Source organism: Schistocerca gregaria, chromosome 8 (genome assembly GCF_023897955.1).
Source record: "Schistocerca gregaria isolate iqSchGreg1 chromosome 8, iqSchGreg1.2, whole genome shotgun sequence".
Lineage (NCBI taxonomy): Eukaryota > Metazoa > Arthropoda > Insecta > Orthoptera > Acrididae > Schistocerca > Schistocerca gregaria.
The window spans coordinates 456,599,776-456,622,175 of record NC_064927.1 but is presented as its reverse complement, the minus strand read 5'-3'; the positions used below and the strand labels follow the sequence as shown (position 1 = coordinate 456,622,175).

At 42.1% G+C, this 22,400-nt stretch overlaps 1 protein-coding gene across 1 annotated transcript in view; it reads left to right on the top strand.

Annotated features, from left to right (window-relative positions):
* Positions 1 to 22,400, top strand: part of LOC126284347 (fatty acyl-CoA reductase wat-like) — a 173,276-nt gene that overhangs the window by 144,133 nt on the left and 6,743 nt on the right. Inside the window, exon 8 of the mRNA XM_049983202.1 lies at positions 2,771 to 3,028. Within this exon, the coding sequence (XP_049839159.1) occupies positions 2,771 to 3,028 (258 nt within the window). The remainder of the gene's footprint in view (positions 1 to 2,770; positions 3,029 to 22,400) is intronic.

Genomic DNA, 22,400 nt, shown 5'->3' with positions numbered 1-22,400 from the left:
CTGACAGAATTACAATGTCATCGGTGAACCTCAAAGTTTTTATTTCTTCTCCCTGGATTTTAATACCTACTCCAAACTTTTCTTTTGTTTCCTTGACTGTTTGCTCAATATACAGATTGAATAACATCGGGGAGAGGTTACTACCCTGTCTTACTCCCTTCCCAATAACTGCTTCCCTTTCATGCCCCTCAACTCTTATCACTGCCATATGGTTTCTGTACAAATTGTAAATAGCCTTTCGCTCCCTGTATTTTACCCCTGCCACCTTCAGAATCTGAAACAGAGTATTCCAGTCAATGTTGTCAAAAGCTTTCTTTAAGTCTACAAATGCTAGAAACGTAGGTTTGCCCTTCCTTAATCTACCTTCTAAGATAAGTCGTAGGGTCAGTATTGCCTCACGTGTTCCATCATTTCTACGGAATCCAAACTGATCGTAAACGAGGTTGGCTTCTACTAGTTTTTCCATTCGTCTGTAAAGAATTCGCGTTAGTATTTTGCAGCTGTGCCTTTTAAACTGATAGTTCGGTAATTTTCACATCTGTCAACACCTGTTTTCTTTGGGATTGGAATTATTATATTCTTCTTGAAGTCTGAGGGAATTTCGCCTGTCTCATACATCTTGCTCGCCAGGTGGTAGAGTTTTGTCAGGACTGGCTCTCCCAAGGCTGTCAGTAGTTCTAATTGAATGTTGTCTACTCCCGGGGCCTTGTTTCGACTCAGGTCTTTCAGTGCTCTGTCAAACTCTTCACGCAGAATCGTATCTCCCCTTTCATCTTCACCTACATCCTCTTCCATTTCCATAATATTGTCCTCAAGTACATCGCCCTTGTATAGACCTATATACTCCTTCCACCTTTCTGCTTTCCCTTCTTTGCTTAGAACTGGGTTTCCATCTGAGCTCTTGATGTTCATACAAGTGGTTCTCTTATCTACACTGTTGTTCCTGCAAAATGGTGGCAAGCTCACGTGACAATGATGCACCTGGACAGCGATCACACACTCTTCTCTCCAAAGTAGATCACAAAGGCTCGATAAAAACTGAGATCTGGTGACTGTGGTGTCCAGGGGACAATCCGATAATTCTTCCTTGAAACCAGCCCTGGCCGCTGCGACCTTGGAACAAAGCATCACCACTGGGAAGCAATCATTGTACCAGGGGATGGATCTGATCAGCCAAAAGTTGTCTCATAGCCCTTGGCAGTAACGCACCTTGCAGAGTAAGCATGAGGTCCCTGGAATACCACGATTCTCCTGCCCAAATCGTCACTTAACGCCCACTATTTCTCAATCTTAGGACGTAAAATCAGCCAGAAGTTGGAAACAGTGTGCAACATGACCCATCCGACCAAATGCCTTTCTTTCATTTAAATTATTCTACAGAAGACAAGAAGTTGCCAAGTAGAAACTTTTTAAGTCCATTTTCAAATTTAATTTTGCTGTCTCTTAGCTGTTTTATATCATTGAGTAAGTGATCAAAAATTTTGGTGACACCATTGCGCACCCCTTTTTGTGCTAAAGATAACCTCAGTATGGTGTAATGAATATTTTCTCTTCTAGTATTGTAATTTTGTCATCATTATTCGTTTTGAAATGTGGTGGATTATTTACAACAGACTTAATGAGGGAATAAATATACTGCAAGGCAGCAGTCAAAATGCCTAACTCCGTGCACAAATGCAGTTTTTATGGCTTTGGCACCATGTTTTCCTTTTGAGTGTGTTCACATCACTGATAAGTGGTTTCGTAATTCCTCCTCACCCTGCCGAGCGGTTCAAAGCGCTACACTCTGGAACCGCGCGAGCGCTACGGTCGTAGGTTCGAATCCTGCCTCGGGCATGCATGTGTGTGATGTCCTTAGGTTAGTTAGGTTTAAATAGTTCTAAGTTCTAGGGGACTGATGACCTCAGAAGTTAAGTCCCATAGTGCTCAGAGCCATTTGAACCATTTCGGGATTCCAAACGCACCATACCGAAGGTGGAACACCAGGAGCGTGTCTGGCGGGCGCGGACCGCAAGGAGAACACCCAGGACTGCAGCGGACGGAACAGGGAACGGCAATGCTCCAGAAGATGTTACCGAGCGAGCACGGACCGCAGAGGGCGCGACTGGTGAAGGGGGAAGGCGACAGGCATAAGTACTGGACCAGGTCCATTCGAGGAGTAGTCTCAGGTCGCATCTAATGAAGGTAACGAGCTACGCTACCGAAATATCGTGCATGTACGACGCTGATATCCGACAGAACACCCGGCAACCGCCGGCCGGGGTGGCCGAGCGGTTCTAGGCGCTACAGTCTGGAACCGCGCGACCGCTACGGTCGAAGATTCGAATCCTACCTCGGGCATGGATGTGTATGATGTCCTTAGGTTAGTTAGGTTTAAGTAGTTCTAAGTTCTAGGGGACTGATGACCTTAGAAGTTATGTCCCATAGTGCTCAGACCCATTTGAACCACCCGGCAACCCAAGGTGTTTATCGTTGCCATTAATCTGCTTTGTATCAAAACCATTAGCACTGTTGGAGTTACTCGACGACGAAGCAGTTCAACTACGCCCTGCAGACTCATGCTTGGCTCACCACTGGATATCTCCTGTGCCGCCACCTGTTGCCATTATCAGCCAACGTTGTGGTCGCGTGGTAGACGATATGTGGGGCGTCGTAAGCCGTAAACACCATTGGACTTTTGTAGCGTCGCACTCGAGGTGTTCCTCGTCAAACGTGGCACGAGGAACAACTAATGCGTACCTGCCTGTGACGACTGTCGCGTTGTTCGCAGGATGGTGGGCGCGTACCGGAAGATCCACCGCCTCCTGGACGTGACGAGGTACTTCTCCACGCGGGAGTGGTCGTTCGACAACCGGCGCTGCAAGGAGCTGTGGTCGCGCCTCTCCGCCGCGGACCGCCAGCTCTTCCCTTTCGACATGCGGAACTTCGATTGGGACACATACTTCTACCGATACGTGCGCGGAGTGCGGCTCTACATCCTCAAGGAGGACATGGCGAACGTCAACGAGGCTCTGCCGCGCTGGCACAGGTAGGAGGCGCTCTCTGCTCGCCACCAGCGGTCGTCGCGACTGACTCCTGTTTGTTTTTGTCGCCTGCTAGCTACCTGCTGCCTTTCAGTGACACAGCTGCATCCTGGATCATCAAACACTCTGTCTTACACGAGGGCTTTGAAACAGGTATCCATTTTCTTGCAGTACGCAGTACTGGTCGAAACTACTACTCTGCAGGCCATTAAAATTGGTACACCAAGAAGAAACACAGAGAATAAACGGGTATTCATTGGACAAATATATTATACTACATCTGACATGTGATTACATTTTCAGGCAAATTTGGTGCATAGATCCTGAGAAGTCAGTACCCAGAACAACCACCTCTGGCCGTAATAACGGCCGTGATACGCCCGGGCAGTGAGCCAAACAGAGCTTGGATGGCGTGTACAGGTACAGCTGCCCATGCAGCTTCAACACGATACCACAGTTCATTAAGAGCAGTGACTGGCGTATTGTGACGAGCCAGTTGCTCGCACACCACTGATCAGACGTTTTCAATTGGTGAGAGATCTGGAGAATGTGTAACCCACGGCAGCAGTCGAACATGATATGTATCCAGAAAGACCCGTACCGGACGTGCAACATGCGGTCGTCCATTATCCTGCTGAAATGTAGGGTTTCGCAGGCATCGAATGAAGGGAAGAGCCACGGGTCGTAACACATCTGAAATGTAACGTCCACTGTTCAAAGCGCCGTCAATGCGAACAAGACGTGTAACCAAATGGCACCCCATACCATCACGGCGGGTGATACGCCAGTACGGCGATGACGTATACACGCTTCCAATGTGCGTTCACCATCATGATGCAGTAAAAAGAACCTGAATTCATCCGAAAAAATGACCTTTAGCCATTCGTGCAATCAGGTTCCTCGTTGAGTACACCACCGCAGGCGCTCCTGTCTGTGATGCAACGTCAAGGGTAACCGCAGCCACGGTCTCCGACCTGATAGTCCATGCTGCTGCAAACGTCCTCGAACTGTTCTTGCAGATGGTTGTTGTCTTGTAAACATCCACATCTGTTGACTCAGGGATCGAGACGTCGCTGCACGATCCGTTACAGCCATGCGGATAAGATGCCTGTCAACTCGACTGCTAGTGATACGATGCCGTTGGGATCTATCACGGCGTTCCGTATTACCCTCCTGAACTCACCGATGCCATATTCTGTTAAGTCATTGGATCTCGACCAACGCGAGCACCAATGTCGCCATACGATAAACCGCAATCGCAATAGGCTACAATCCGACCTTTATCAAGTCGAAAACGTGATGGTACGCATTTCTCCTCCTTACACGAGGCATCACAACAACGTTTCACCAGTCAACGCCGATCAACTGCTGTTTGTGTATGAGAAATCGGTTGGAAACTTTCCTCATGTCAGCACGCTGTAGGTGTTGCCACCAATGGCAACCTTGTGTGAATGCTCTGAAAAGCTAATCGTTTGCATATCACAGCATCTTCTTCGTGTCGGTTAAATTTCGCGTCCGTAGCACGTCATCTTAGTGGTGTAGTAATTTTTATGGCCAGTAGTATACAAACTGGGCCTCAAAAATATGTCCAGAGACAAATACAGTGACGGAAGTAACCGAATTATGAGCAGAATATGTTGTGTACGACTCCGTACACGAAGGTAAAATGTTGTGGGGTGCAGGGTGGTGTGGCAGCTGTCGTCGTAGGATAAGCTGGACCGGAACACAAATGATTAGCAAAAAATTAACGCAGGAAACGAAAGATTTACGTGTATTTCTCCGAGCACATGAAGACTCATTACAAATTATGCAAGACGAAATAAGCCCAGCTTTTATAATAACAACGATTATGTCGGAGCCGCGACTAGATAGTGTGCTGTGTGACTGCCGCCAACCGTCATACACTCCTAGAAATTGAAATAAGAACACCGTCAATTCATTGTCCCAGGAAGGGGAAACTTTATTGACACATTCCTGGGGTCAGATACATCAGATGATCACACTGACAGAACCACAGGCACATAGACACAGTCAACAGAGCATGCACAAAGTCGGCACTAGTACAGTGTATATCCACCTTTCGCAGCAATGCAGGCTGCTATTCTCCCATGGAGACGATCGTAGAGATGCTGGATGTAGTCCTGTGGAACGGCTTGCCATGCCATTTCCACCTGGCGCCTCAGATGAACCAGCGTTCGTGCTGGACGTGCAGACCGCGTGAGACGACGCTTCATCCAGTCCCAAACATGCTCAATGGGGGACAGATCCGGAGATCTTACTGGCCAGGGTAGTTGACTTACACCTTCTAGAGCACGTTGGGTTGCACGGGATACATGCGGACGTGCATTGTCCTGTTGGAACAGCAAGTTCACTTGCCGGTCTAGGAATGGTAGAACGATGGGTTCGATGACGGTTTGGATGAACCGTGCACTATTCAGTTTCCCCTCGACGATCACCAGAGGTGTACGGCCAGTGTAGGAGATCGCTCCCCACACCATGATGCCGGGTGTTGGCCCTGTGTGCCTCGGTCGTATGCAGTCCTGATTGTGGCGCTCACCTGCACGGCGCCAAACACGCATACCACCATCATTGGCACCAAGGCAGAAGCGACTCTCATCGCTGAAGACGACACGTCTCCATTCGTCCCTCCATTCACGCCTGTCGCGACACCACTGGAGGCGGGCTGCACGATGTTGGGGCGTGAGCGGAAGACGGCCTAACGGTGTGCGGGACCGTAGCCCAGCTTCATGGAGACGGTTGCGAATGGTCCTCGCCGATACGCCAGGAGCAACAGTATCCCTAATTTGCTGGGAAGTGGCGGTGCGGTCCCATACGGCACTGCGTAGGATCCTACGGTCTTGGCGTGCATCCGTGCGTCGCTGCGGTCCGGTCCCAGGTCGACGGGCACGTGCACCTTCCGCCGACCACTGGCGACAACATCGATGTACTGTGGAGACCTCACGCCCCACGTGTTGAGCAATTCGGCGGTACGTCCACCCGGGCTCCCGCATGCCCACTATACGCCCTCGCACAAAGTCCGTCAACTGCACATACGGTTCACGTCCACGCTGTCGCGGCATGCTACCAGTGTTAAAGACTGCGATGGAGCTCCGTATGCCACGGCAAACTGGCTGACACTGACGGCGGCGGTGCACAAATGCTGCGCAGCTAGCGCCATTCGACGGCCAACACCGCGGTTCATGGTGTGTCCGCTGTGCCGTGCGTGTGATCATTGCTTGTACAGCTCTCGCAGTGTCCTGAGCAAGTATGGTGGGTCTGACACACCGGTGTCAATGTGTTCTTTTTTCCATTTCCAGGAGTGTATATTGCGGCGGCAGAGGGCGCTCAGTTCAGAGACGCTGGAGGCGCGGAAAGCGGGCGCGCACCATTGGGTCTGCCTAGAAAGCATATATAGGGAGGGAGTGGCCAACCGGCCTGTAGCCGCCATGTTTTTACCAGATTGCTCGTGGGACGTGCAATTAGGTAGCGACGCAAGCAGAAAGCTAGCCACTTCACGAGTAAAATAACGCCGGTGTTTGACGCGTGAAGCAAAACCATATTTTCCAGCTTAATACTCGGTACATGATTAATACAAATGACATTCTTCTATGTTCATATAGGCCTAATAAATATGTGAGCAAATGGAAGTAGCTTGAAGAAGTGTGTATATCTGCCGAATTTCAACAGCTGTATTTTATGATGCTATACAGGGTGTTACAAAAAGGTACGGCCAAACTTTCAGGAGACATTCCTCACACACAAAGAAAGAAAATATGTTATGTTGACATGTGTGCGGAAACGCTTACTTTCCATGTTAGAGCTCATTTTATTACTTCTCTTCAAATCACATTAATCGTGGAATGGAAACACACAGCAACAGAACGTACCAGAGTGACTTCAAACACTTTGTTACAGGAAATGTTGAAAATGTCCTCCGTTAGCGAGGATGCATGCATCCACCCTCCGTCGCATGGAATCCCTGATGCGCTGCTCCTGCCCTGGAGAATGGCGTATTGTATCACAGCCGTCCACAGTACGAGCACGAAGAGTCTCTACATTTGGTACCGGGGTTGCGTAGACAAGAGCTTTCAAATGCCCCCATAAATGAAAGTCAGGAGGGTTGTGGTCAGGAGAGCGTGGAGGCCATGGAATTGGTCCGCCTCTACCAAGCCATTGGTCACCGAATCTGTTGTTGAGAAGCGTACGAACACTTCGACTGAAATGTGCAGCAGCTCCATCGTGCATGAACCACATGTTGTGTCGTACTTGTAAAGGCACATGTTCTAGCAGCACAGGTAGAGTATCCCATATGAAATTATGATAACGTGCTCCATTGAGCGTAGGTGGAAGAACGTGGGGCCCATTCGAGACATCACCAACAATGCCTGCCCAAACGTTCACAGAAAATCTGTGTTGATGAAGTGATTGCACAATTGCGTGCGGATTTTCGTCAGCCCACACATGTTGACTGTGAAAATTTACAATTTGTTCATGTTGGAATGAAGCCACATCCGTAAAGAGAACATTTGCACTAAAATGAGGATTGACACATTATTGGATGAACCATTCGCAGAAGTGTACCCGTGGAGGTCTGTCAGCTGCTGATAGTGCCTGCACACGCTGTACATGGTACGGAAACAACTGGTTCTCCCGTAGCACTCTCCATACAGTCACGTGGTCAACGTTACCTTGTTGCAGCAGCAACTTATCTGACGCTGACATTAGGGTTATTGTCAACTGCACGAAGAATTACCTCGTCCATTGCAGGTGTCCTCGTCTTTCTAGGTCTTCCCCAGTCGCGAGTCATAGGCTGGAATGTTCCGTGCTCCCTAAGACGCCGATCAATTGCTTCGAACGTCTTCCAGTCGGGACACCTTCGTTCTGGAAATCTGTCTCGATACAAACGTACCGCGCCACAGCTATTTCCCCGTGCTAATCAATACATCAAATGGGCATCTGCCAACTCCGCATTTGTAAACATTGCACTGACTGCAAAACCAAGTTCGTAATGAACACTAACCTGTTGATGCTACGTACTGATGTGCTTGTTGCTAGTACTGCAGAGCAATGAGTCGCATGTCAACACAAGCACCAAAGTCAACATTACCTTCCTTCAATTGGGCCAACTGGCGGTGAATCGAGGAAGTACAGTACATACTGACGAAACTAAAATGAGCGTTTCCGGACACATGTCCACAGAACATCTTTTCTTTATTTGTGTATGAGGAATGTTTCCTGAAAGTTTGGCCGTACCTTTTTGTAACACCCTGTATAAACATTGACAACTGACTAATGGGAAAAGAAGTTTCATGTAATGTAACTCAAGAGTACAAGATGCTATTTCAGATTTATCCGTGCCGATATTCATCGCTGAAATTGGTAATCTCTTGTCTCGTTCCGACCCCACATAATGCATTTTAAGTGTGTGTCGATCTTATAACATTTTCTTATGCTGGCGAAACATGTCATTCTGTGCACACTTTTAGGAACCCTATACCACAGAAAACCAGAAAAATATCATTACCTAGACACTCTACTGAAACAGCAAAAAGTAATTCAAAATAGGTAACTGAGTATCCTCACGATAATTATAATTTACAAGAATGTGAGTAGCCAAGACTACAGAGCCAAGTGCGAGTCGCCAGTCGGAAGTATGTAGACTTAGGGACCCGTATACATGTTAAAACACATCGTGTAGCATGAATTGTCGCTCAAGAACCATTAAAAGTCTGGAAAATAACATTTAAAAACACCTGGATTGAGCATGGTTCGAATTCACAACATTTGAATCACAATGTTTAAACTCTATCCCTGTGCTACAATGCATCGTATTCAGCATTGCAGTGTTCATACACTTTCACTTTCATGGAGGGGATGTGTCAGTAAAAAGGATATTCATTAATTTTTGCCGGCCGCGGTGGCCGTGCGGTTCTGGCGCTGCAGTCCGGAACCGCGGGACTGCTACGGTCGCAGGTTCGAATCCTGCCTCGGGCGTGGGTGTGTGTGATGTCCTTAGGTTAGTTAGGTTTAAGTTGTTCTAAGTTCTAGGGGACTTATAATCTAAGATGTTGAGTCCCATAGTGCTCAGAGACATTAAAACCATTAATTTTTAAATTTCGTTTTGTAGGCCTTATAAGCATATAGAAAGAAATTGATAGTTCGATACACAAAGAAACCAAATGAGATTTCTAACATTTTCTTCATTTCTAGCGAAAACGAGCATGATATATCCATCTTCACTTCGGTTTTTGCAAGAGAGGAGAAACATGGCATTCCTATTGACTGTCCTTGATGATTTTGTAATTCATATTATCAGTGACGCTCAGTAAATCACTTTAAATAAAAATTTTGCCTCTAAAATTGCTGTGAAGTTCTAAAAGTATCGTTATAGGTCCGATCAACAGAGTAACTGTAAGGTAATTCATGTAAATAGAACCGACAGAGAACATGCAGAAGTCCTTCAATATTACCGTACTAAAATCTGTACATAATTGTACAATGGAATTTGTGTTCGAAGCGCTGAAGAGAACTAATGGTACAGAATCGCACACAGTATTTATTTATACTCGTGCCAATTCAGCGTCGGTTTGGTAAAAACATGGCGTCTTCGGCTCTTGGCCAATTAGCGACCATCTGTCGCTCTCTCCCTCTATACAGGCTCTCTAGGTCTGACAGATCCTGCACGACGACTGTTGATGGAAACTTGCAATTCCATTGCCGTCTTTGACGCCTGTGGGCTGGTACTGAAACATTTACCGTAAATTATAATCGAAAAAGAGCCATTGCTAAACGATAATGTAAAAAAAACACACGGAACCATTTGGGACAGATATGTAAGTAATCTAAAAAATGACATTCGCAGACAACAAACAATTTCCTATAAAGCAATAAAAAAATTAAGCAGACAAAAAATATACATTAAACCTCAACACAATCAACGAACAACAATGGGAAGAGTAGTATAAAAAGTTGTGGTACGACTGTAACGTAATGGAACAAACAGATATGTGTGAGAGTGGAAAAGAGGTGGATATACTGACATTAGCAGAATTGGAAGATACATCGGTCACTCCAAAAGAAATGCACACTATTTTTTTTAAAGCCATCTTTCATTCTACATATTTGAAAGTTTTACAGTGTGTAGATACATCCTTTAGGATCAATATTTTCATTTCTCCACATAATTTCCATCCCTCTCAACTGCCTTACGCCATCTTGGAAGCAGCGCTTTTATACCCGCACGGTAAAATTCTGGGCCAACCTGTTGGAGCCACTGTTTGGCAGCGTGCACAAGGGAGTCATCATCCCCAAACCTTGTTCCACGAAGGGAGTCTTTCAGTTTCCCAAAGAGATGATAGTCACATGGCGCCAGGTCAGGACTGTAAAGCGGGTGTTTCGGTGCTGTCCATCTGAGTTTTGCGGTAGCTTCCATGGTTTTTTGACTGACATGTGGCCGTGCATTGTCATGCAACAGCAAAACATCCTGCTTTTGCCGATGTGGTCGAACACGACTCTGTCGAGCTTGAAGTTTCTTCAGTGTCGTCACAAATGCATCAGAATTTATGGTGGTTCCACTTGGCATGATATCCACAAGCAAGAGTCCTTCGGAATCGAAAAACACCGTACCCATAACTTTTCCAGCAGGAGGTGTAGTTTTGAATTTTTTTCTTGAGTGAATTTGCATGATGTCACCCCATTGACTGCGTCTTCGTCTCTGGTGGAAAATGATGCAGCCATGTTTCAACACCTGTCACAATTCTTCCAAAAAATTCATCTCCACCATTCTCGTACTGTTCCAAAAGTTCGCTGCATACCGTTTTTCTTGTTTCTTTGTGAGCCACTGTCGACATCCTGGGAACCCACCTGGCACAAACCTTTTTTAACGCCAACACTTTCAGTATTCTGCAAACACTTCCTTCCCCTATCCCAACGTAGCGTGACAATTCGTTCACTGTGATGCGTCTGTCAGCAGTCACCAATTCGTTAACTCTCTGCACATTGTAGTGGTGTGCAGTACGGGGCCTACCGCTGCGAGGGCAGTCCTCAATATTTCCGTACCCGCTTTCATCACTTAACCTGCTTGCCCACCGACTAACTGTGCTGCAATCGACAGCAGCATCTCCATACACCTTTTTCAACTTCTCATGGATATTTTCCACTGTCTCGTTTTCACTGCACCGGAATTCTATAACAGCACGTTGCTTCTGACGAACGTCAAGTGTAGCAGCCATCTTGAAGACATGCTGTGATGGCGTCACTCACGGGAACAGGTTGAACTAAGTTTGAAAACAAGTGGGAAGGATGTAACTACACACTGTAAAACTTTTACACATGCAGAATAAAAACTGTATTTTTATAAAAATTGTGTGCATTTCTTTTGGAGTGACCCTCATACTTTAAAAACATTGAAAATCAGAAAGGTAGATGGTACAGATGGCATTAACAGCGAATTATTAACATGTGGCGTAATTCCAGTTACACTAAAATTTTTACATTTCCTAAATTGATGCTGGGAGGAATCGAGAATGACGGAAATCTGGTCAACAGCTGCCGTGTACTCAGTTTTTAAGAAAGAATATTCTGCAGGACTGTAAGGGTTACAACGGAAAAAAGTTTTTTAACAGCTGAGTATAAAGTATATGCAACATTTTTAACTCTACTTTCGCAACAATTTTCATGTAAACCAGAGTGGACCTAGATTCCAACGAGCAACTATGGATAATATATTCGCTCTGAAGATATTAATAAATAAAAGAAGATATCAATGCATTTGACAGATTAAATATTTCACGAAAATAGAATTATGCAACACCTGATATGGGCCATAAAAAGCCTTTACAATGAAACTAAATTTGTTATAAAAACGAGGAACAAAATAAGTAAGAGTGGCATTAAAACGAAACTAGAAGTTAAACACGGTTGCTGTCGTAACCCAACATCATTCATTTCATATGTATTGACATTATCAAAAGTGGCATGAGGAAACTATAAAAAACAAAGAAATAAAATTTAATAAAGACCATTAAATAAAAACCTTTAAGTATGCTAATGACCAGACTACAATAGCCATTTGAGAATAAGAGTTACATGGAAATTTTTTTTAATTGTTCCAAACTGGTCAAAATTATGATTTCAAAATATCTATGGAAAACACGAAAGTAATGGCACTTAGAGGAAAACAAAAAGTGAGATCAAAAATAATGATAGAAAGCAAAATAATCGATCAAGTAAGACATTTTAACAGCCTGAGCTGCGAAGTTTCTTTTAATTATGATAAAGGTGTAAAGTACTAGACTATAGTATTTCAGGATATATGTGGAACCATAAAGACAACATTATACAAAAAGGCAACTAAAGAAACTCAATTGAAATAATACATAACAGCCGTTGTTCCATTGCTACTTTACATATCTGGCGCCTGGTTAGCAAACAAGGAAGACATAAATCGAATACTGACGTCATAAATGAAATTCCTCAGGTCAGGTACAGGATGTAAACTAGACTATAGAATAGGAAACAAAGATTTTAGAAATGAACTTAAAATATTTGTAATAATAGACAAAATCGAGACACATAGGCAGAAATAGAAGGAACGTATAAACAGAATGCAACAAGGCAGATACCCTATACAGCTTTGCTGTATGTACCCTAAGGGGAAAGGATCGTATCAGGATATGGTGAAACTAAGAAGCCGAAGCCATAACAGCTTCCTTGGACCTAATCCATGAATGTAGATAATGTTGATTATTATTATTATTATTATTTCTTTTCTTTCTCAGATGTTATGTCTGGTTAAAAATGGAAAGTGATGTGGACCTTGATCAAGTGTGACTTCCTTTTAACTGTATGGTATATGTTACATTGCATTTAGGAACTTTCGGGTAATTGAACAAGTATAAATAATTACAGATTTCTGTAGTTGTACATATAAGTTTGGATGTAGCTGTATTGCGTTGATGTACTGGTGGATATTGTGTGGTATGACTCCTGTAGTTGATAGTATAATCGATATAATGTCAACTTTATCCTGATGCCACATGTCCTTGATTTCCTCAGCCAGTTGGATGTATTTTTCAATTTTTTATCCTGTTTTCTTCTGTATATTTGTTGTATTGGGTATGGATATTTCGATTAGTTGTGTTAATTTCTTCTTTTTATTTGTGAGTATGATGTCAGGTTTGTTATGTGGTGTTGTTTTATCTGTTATAATGGTTCTGTTCCAGTATAATTTGTATTCATCATTCTCCAGTACATTTTGTGGTGCATACTTGTATGTGGGAATTTGTTGTTTTATTAGTTTATGTTGTATGGCAAGTTGTTGAGGTATTATTTTTGCTGCATTGTCACGTCTTCTGGGGTATTCCGTTTTTACCGGTATTGTACATCCACTTGCGATGTGATCTACTGTTTCTATTTGTTGTTTTCTAAGTCTGCATTTATCTGTTACGGTATTGGGATCTTTAATATGCTTGCTGTAATATCTGGTGTCTATTGTTTGTCACAGCTGGAAAGAAAGTATAGACCTTCCGTATGGATGGCACATCATGGGACCACGCAGCCCAATCAAGGATCAGAACACTCCTCAATGTATGAGAACTACAGTGCATTATCCTATTGGAATTGGTCATTTGATATTCTGGTCATAAAGTGCATGGAACAAGACTGACCCATGTTACTACATAATGGATGGCATTTCACCTCTCTACAACCATTACCAAAACAGTAATACGCATGTGGATGGGATCTACCTAAATCTCTGCACACACACTGCTAGAGGAAAAAACTCATTCTTAGTCACCCAGTATGGCAGCTGTAATATTCTTTAGGGAAAGATGAGTTTCCCTACGACGAGTGTTGCTCACATTTCAGTTTATAAGCAGAGTATACCTCCAAAGCATTTTCTGTCCAGTTCTCTTATATAGGTAGACAAAATAACTTATCTGGGCTCGTCTTTCTACAGTGGGGTATTTTCAGTTTATTAACTCTCTGAGGGGCAGGGAAACGCGATAAAAATTTACATTAGTTGGGCATTAACAATAATTTGAATACTTCAAGTTTGAATATTTCAAGTTTGATCCACTTGTAAACTTTAATTTTAGTATTGTGTTATGTTTTCTACAGTAGCGTTGTAAACTTTCACGTTAAACAACAACAGAATATTAGCATTAAATGTGGTCGCCGTAGCTAACCATCACATCATACAGTACACAAGTTCAATAGTTGGTGGTTCAACTTTGATACAACTTACTTTTAATTTTCGTGGTATCTCTTGAAACAGTTCTTGCTTGCTCTCAGGCATAAAGTACTTTGTACACTGAACACATCCACACACTTCGGGCGAGGATTTTTCTTGGACTGCAAACTGCACATCTTCTACATTATGAGTGAATAGGCTGATGTTTACTGATTTCGTAGCGAATACTTTCGCCTACGTATAGCTTGTGTTCCTTGATCTGAGATGACAAATTATATTTGTACACAGAAGATGAAGCCGCAGGCACTGAAACTATTTTTGGAGCCAACAAAATTCCAAGCGGTTCTAGGCGCTACAATCTGGAACTGCGCGCCCGCTACGGTCTCTGGTTCGAATCCTGCCTCGGCGTGGATGTGTGTGATGTCCTTAGGTTAGTAAGGTTTAAGTAGTTCTACGTTCTAGGGGACTGATGACCTAAGAAGTTAAGTCCCATAGTGCTTAGAGCCATTTGAACCATTTGAACCAACAAAATTAACACTGTTGTCGCTAGAATTAATTTCTTAAAATAACATTCGGTAATGTTCTTCCTCCGTTATTCTTCTTTTGGCGAGGCATACTAGATGGAGAAGACGAGCGTAGTTAGCGCCACTAACCACACAAAAATCCATCTGTGAAGTATAGAAAACTCTGTTCGAATAAAAAATAATATTACATGTAATTTTATGGAAGGTCAACACATAAATGTAAACAATTACTACTTAAAACAGACATAGAAAGATAGCTACAGAGAGGAATGCAAGACAGTTCCACGAATAACACCAACAATGCATGACATATCAGTTGGTTTCGTAAATACGTGGCGAAAGTACTGCACTGTGATTCTCGTGCCATCTGGTGAAACTGTAGTCAACCAATAGTTGGTTAGTTGAGAGAACTATCGACCCTGAACAGTGACCTGAGAAAAATGCGTGGTTAGCCACAGTTACCTCCGCTCTTTCAAAACTTTATTAAATTTGAGAATTTAAATGGCTCTGAGCACTATGGGACTTAACTTCTGATGTCATCAGTCCCCTAGAACTGCTTAAACCTAAATAACCTAAAGGCATCACACACATCCATGCCCTAGGCAGGATTGGAACCTGCGACCGTAGGGGTCGCACGGTTCCAGACTGTAGCGCCTAGAATCGCTCGGCCACACCGGCTGGCTCTTTCAAAGCGTCGACATATGTGGCGGGTCAGAACGATGCCTGTTCTTCAAAGAGTTAAGTGACTACTTATTTGCAGTTGCTTCTTTGCAGTGAGCTTGAATGTAAAACACGTTCCTATAAACAACTGCTGAGAAGTGCTTAATTTATAAGCGTGGTGTTGTCAGTAGCCTATTTAGTGTTGGTAGGAAAGCGACTGGATAGTGAATTCGGCAGATGCTGCTGTCTGTCGTTAACAGCGTACTGGAAAGCCACGTTACTGTCCTGCAGTCACTTAGTGGTGGATTAATGAATGTCCATAAAGTTACTGCACTTCTCTCACCATTAGTTTAAAGTTTTAAACCAGGCTGCAGCTTCAGTAAACTTGGAGACGTTGAAAAGAGTCAGTCAACCAATTGCACATAAGGTTTTTCACTGAAAAAATACGGCAACCAGCCACTTTTTAATGCGTTTTTTATTTACGCCAATATGCATTTCGGGTTTGCACCCACCTTCAGCTGGCAAATTACATGGATCTTCAGTTACTACAGTAGTACAATCTCGACAGCAGTTTGGATGCTGCAGCAAGCCTGTGCAAAGCAACGACTCCAATCAGTTACTTCAATTTCGCGAGTTTAAAGTCACACACTATCAGCTGTTCATTTTACTTACGTTCTCCTCTCCTTGTTTTTTCCTGGCTTTTCTTCTTTTTTGCAACGACACAAACACTTTTTATCACGTATTTTGCACAGGCGCACTGCGTTATCCGCCATGTTGTCGACTGACAGTTTTTGTTTACATACAAATGGTTTATCTATGGACAGAGTTATATTTTCACGAAAGTTTTGAGGTTCTAAGATAAGCTATTGTTTTCTAAATATTGACTTGGCTGATAGAAGTAGTCTAACATAACACATTTATACAAAGCAGTAATTCATACATTTACAATATAACAAAGATATAATTAAGATATTAGAATTAAGATTTTTATGTTTTTTACATGCATTTGCTGGGTTTATAACAGATTATGTTGTTTGTTGATTGTGCTTAGTAAGTGGTTTGATAAGTAGAGTGTGGAAGTTTTTTAGAAATATTCGGTTTGGCAGCTCTGTTTGGTCGTTAAGTATGTCAGAAGGGGATGCATGTTTATGTGAATAAATTTCGATTTCTTCTAGGAGGTTCATTCTTTTTCCTTTCTTGGCTAAGTGGAGAACTTGTAGGTTATGGGATATGTCTGTTACTTGATGTTCTTCTTCTGCTACATCTTGGGCGAATGTGCATTTATGTAAGTTTTTTAAACGAAGAGCATCCATGTGTTCTCGAAACCGTATGCTGAAGTTTCTCCCTGTTTGACCTATGTATGTTTTTGGACATGAGTTGCAGTTAAGTTTGTATATTCCTGATTGATTGTACGGTTTGGTATTATTTTTAATGTTATGGATAGCTTTGTCCTTTATTTTGTTATTTGTATAGTAGCTGATTTTGATATCTGTTCCTTGGAACAAGTTTGCTATTTTATATGACAGCTTTCCTACAAATGGCAAGCTTACATATTTTTCTTTTGCCTGTGTTGTGGTATTCTTTAATGTAGTTTTGTTATTGTGTTTGTTTATGTGGGGATTTATCTTATAGTTTAGTTCATCTATTAATTTTGGATTGTAACCATTATTGTAAGGAATTGCTTTGATGGTGTTTAGTTCTTCTATTTGGTCAGCTGGTTGTAGTGGTATTTTGTGCATTCTGTTTAGCATTGCTCTGTATGAAGCCGTCTTATGTTGATCCGGGTGGCAGGATGACTTATTAATTGTGTTATCTGTGTATGTTGGTTTCCTGTATACTTGAAATTTGTGTTTGTTGTTGGAGCTACTTATGCAGAGATCCAGAAAATTTAAACCTACTTCTGTTTGGTGTTCTACAGTGAAGATGATGTTCTGATGCATTTTATTCATTTCTTTTGCAAGGTTATCAATTTCTTCTGCTGTGCCATCAAATAAGACTATTATATCATCAACATACCTTCTGTAATAAATTATCTTGTTTACCATCTGGGGGTTTTCTTTAAAAAATTTACATTCTAAGTTATTGATGAAAATATCTGCTAGCAAACTGGCAAGGCAGCTACCCATAGCCAGGCCCTCTTTCTGCTGGTTCATTTTGTTATTAAAAGAAAAATAGTTGTGTGATAGTACTAGTGTTAATAGATCAATGAATTCATATATTTCTGGTAATGCCAAATTTTTATGTTTAAGTAAATTGTTTTTAATTATTTCTATTGTTTCTTTGACGGGTATGTTTGTGTAGAGGTTTGTGATGTCAAGTGATGCAAACCTAGCAGTATCAGGAATCTGAATTTCCTTTAGACAATTAATAAGTTCATAACTGTTCTTTACTGAGTATGTCTCTTCAAATTTGAATGTGTTGCTAAGGACCTCATTCAGTTTCTTGCTGATTTTATAAGTTGGGCTGCTCCGAGAATTAACAATTGGACGTATGGGACAGTTAACTTTATGGGTCTTAGGTTGTGCTCGTAGACGTGGTGCATAAGGGTTCATAACAGTGCATTCATGTATATCTTTTGCATTTAAGAGGAAATTACTTTTTTTCATCATATTTTTAAGTTTATTCTGTAACTTAAGAGTGGGATCAGACTTAATTTCTACTATATTATTATTACTGAAAAATTCAATGGTTTTTCTTACATATTCACTTTCATACATTACAACAATAGCATCGCTTTTATCTGCTTTTACTACTAAAGCTTTACTGTCACTTAGTTTCTTATTAACACTTTTAAGTATTGTTCTGTCATGGTGCTTTATACTATTATTATTATTATTTGCTTTCTCTATTTGTTTGGTGATAAAATTGTTAACTTTGTGGCCTATGGCAATCTGATCATTCTGAGTTAGTTTTGCAGTATCACAGGCTATTTTGGTGCCTACTATTAATTCTTTAATATTATTTTCAGTCAGAGATGGGTGATATTATGTTGAAGCCCTTTATTCAGCAAACTTACTTCTTTATCACTGAAGATGATGTTAGTTGAATTTACTAGACGTTTGGAGAATTTATGATTAGTGGGAGGTAATTTGTCATTCACCTTAGGAATTTGTGACATAAGCTTTTTCAATTTATTGTTATGCCTACATCTGACTTTATGCTGTTCTTTTATAGCTATTATAGTGACAAAATCTAATGCATGGTTGAATTGTGTAGGAGTAAGTTGTTTACCTAGCTCTAAATGTAATCTATATAACTGGTGGTTTAAAAACTGCTTCTTTCTGTGTTGGTTTCGGATTTCATATTGGAGCCATATAATTTCACTTCTTTCTTTAGCTATTTTCGCTGCTTTGCTTTGACTGTTGATGTTCACTTTCACATATTTTGGAGTTACATTCGCACTTAAACACATTTTATTGAACTTGATACTAAGAATTGTTCTTTCTAACTTAATTTTGTACTTCCTGAAGTCATGTAAAGCTCTTAGTACCTGGCTAGGTAGTGTCAATAACAATTTGTCCATTTTATTTGGACTGTTGAGCTCCGTGGCCGTGGATAATAGTATTTCACTGAAAAAATACGGCAACCAGCCACTTTTTAATGCGTTTTTTATTTACGCCAATATGCATTTCGGGTTTGCACCCACCTTCAGCTGGCAAATTACATGGATCTTCAGTTACTACAGTAGTACAATCTCGACAGCAGTTTGGATGCTGCAGCAAGCCTGTGCAAAGCAACGACTCCAATCAGTTACTTCAATTTCGCGAGTTTAAAGTCACACACTATCAGCTGTTCATTTTACTTACTTTCTCCTCTCCTTGTTTTTTCCTGGCTTTTCTTCTTTTTTGCAACGACACAAACACTTTTTATCACGTATTTTGCACAGGCGCACTGCGTTATCCGCCATGTTGTCGACTGACAGTTTTTGTTTACATACAAATGGTTTATCTATGGACAGAGTTATATTTTCACGAAAGTTTTGAGGTTCTAAGATAAGCTATTGTTTTCTAAATATTGACTTGGCTGATAGAAGTAGTCTAACATAACACATTTATACAAAGCAGTAATTCATACATTTACAATATAACAAAGATATAATTAAGATATTAGAATTAAGATTTTTATGTTTTTTACATGCATTTGCTGGGTTTATAACAGATTATGTTGTTTGTTGATTGTGCTTAGTAAGTGGTTTGATAAGTAGAGTGTGGAAGTTTTTTAGAAATATTCGGTTTGGCAGCTCTGTTTGGTCGTTAAGTATGTCAGAAGGGGATGCATGTTTATGTGAATAAATTTCGATTTCTTCTAGGAGGTTCATTCTTTTTCCTTTCTTGGCTAAGTGGAGAACTTGTAGGTTATGGGATATGTCTGTTACTTGATGTTCTTCTTCTGCTACATCTTGGGCGAATGTGCATTTATGTAAGTTTTTTAAACGAAGAGCATCCATGTGTTCTCGAAACCGTATGCTGAAGTTTCTCCCTGTTTGACCTATGTATGTTTTTGGACATGAGTTGCAGTTAAGTTTGTATATTCCTGATTGATTGTACGGTTTGGTATTATTTTTAATGTTATGGATAGCTTTGTCCTTTATTTCGAGATTGTACTACTGTAGTAACTGAAGATCCATGTAATTTGCCAGCTGAAGATGGGTGCAAACCCGAAATGCATATTGGCGTAAATAAAAACCGCATTAAAAAGTGGCTGGTTGCCGTATTTTTTCAGTGAAATACTATTATCCACGGCCACGGAGCTCAACAGTCCAAATAAAATGGACAAATTGTCACATAAGGTTTTATTGGAATCCTTGAATGAGGTTTCAAAATTCTAAAACTGTCTTCTTCAGTATATACACTGGAGAGCCAAAAAACTATAACACCTGCGTAATATCGTGTAGGCCCCCGCCAGCACGCAGAAGTGCCGCAAAACAACGTGGCATGGACTTGAATAATATCTGAAGTAGTGCTGGAGGGAACTGACACCATGAATCCTGGAGGAGGGGGTCGAGATCTCTTCTGAGCAGCACGTTGAAAGGCATCCCAGATATACTCAATAATGTTCCTGTCTGAGAATTTGGCGACCAGCCGAAGTGTTTAAACTCAGAAGAGTGTTCCTGGAGTCACTCTGCAGCAATTCTCGACGTGTGCGGTATCGCTTTGTCCTGCTGGAATGGACATGAATGGATGCAGGTGATCACACCGGATGCATACGTACGTGTCACCTGTCAGAGTCGTATCTGGACGTATCAGAGATCCCATATCACTCCAAGTGGACACGCCTCACACCATTACGGAGCCTCCACCAGCTTGAACCGACCTTCCTGACATGCAGGGTCCACGGATTCATGAGGTTGTCTCCATACCCGTACACGTCTATTACCTCGATACAATTTGAAACGAGTCTCGTCCGACTAGGCAACATGTTTCCAGTCATCAATGGTCCAGTGTTGGTGTTGACGGGTCCAAGCGAGGCGTAAAGATTTGTGTCGTGCAATCATCAAGGGTAAACGAGTGGGCCTTCGGCTCTGAAAGCTCATATCGATGAAGTTTCGTTGAATGGTTTGCAATTTGATACTTTTTGATGGCTAAGCTTTGGAAACTGCAACAGTTTGCGGAAGGGTTGCACTTCTGTCACGTTGAACGATTCTCTTCAGTCGTTGTTTCTCACGTTCTTCTCAGGAGTGCTAGTTCTGCAAGTTTCGCAGAAGAGCTTCTGTAAAGTTTGGAAGGTAGGAGACGGATACTGGCAGAAGTAAAGCTGTGAGTGCCTGACGTGAGTCGTGCTTCGGTAGCTCAGTTGGTAGAGCACTTGCCCGCGAAAGGCAAAGGTCCCGAGTTCGAGTCTCGGTCGGGCACACAGTTTTAATCTGCCAGGAAGTTTCACATTAATCAGTTGTCGAAATTTGTGTGCAGATCCATTAAGTCGGAAAAAACGATGAAAAAATGGTTCAAACGTCTGGAACTTAACATCTGGGGTCATCAGTCCCTTGACTTAGAACCACTTAAACCCATCTAACCTAAGGACATCACACACATCTATGCCCAAGGCAGGATTCGAATCTGCGACCGTAGCAGCAGCGCGGTTCCGGACTGAAGCACCTAGAACCGCTCGGTCTCAGCGGCCGGTCGATGAAACTTTTTGTCTACTGTTAAGCATGTTGCAGTTGCTTACGTTCCGTATTCTTTACGTTATTCCTATTTAACTATCACTTGTTTATACTGTTTTGTGGCAAAATAAATGCAACATAGTAAAATATCGGTTTGTTGCTTTAATTTTGGACACCAGCGTAGTTAACTAACGCATTTAGCACAGCGCATCGTCAGTGTGAAACAGATTTACAGTCTTGTTACACATAAGTATACAATTAATGTAGTGTTTTGCAATCAAATTGAGAAACTATGTGAACAGTTTTGTAAAATGTCACAGAGAAACCATTTGAGTTTTATCGATGTTAACCGAGAGGCGTGAGCTTTTTTAAATTTATGACATGTAGGAAGCGAATTACAAGGCTAGGTGAACAGATTGAGCACGGAATAGAAACGTCTAGCAGCGAGAGGTAAGAAAAATTGTTTGATGAAAAAAATATTAGGGGTCTATACCTCCAGAAACGAGTCAACGAGAGAAATGGTCTGCGAAAGTACTTAATGATTCGAAGATGTAGAATCGACGGGCATATGTTACAAAAGGAGTCGTTCTTGAAAATTGTAGAGAGAGAGAGAGAGATGATGGAAGGAAAGAAATGCAGCAGGCCGGAGTGGCCGTGCAGTTCTAAGCGCTACAGTCTGGAGCCGAGCCACCGCTACGGTCGCAGGTTCGAATCCTGCCTCGGGCATGGATGTGTGTGATGTTCTTAGGTTAGTTAGGTTTAATTAGTTCTAAGTTCTAGGCGACTGATGACCTCAGAAATTAAGTTGTATAGTTCTCAGACACATTTGAACCATTTGAACGAAAGAAATGCAAGGCAGCTCTAGACAAGACTATAAAAAATGCAGAAAAGGTGCC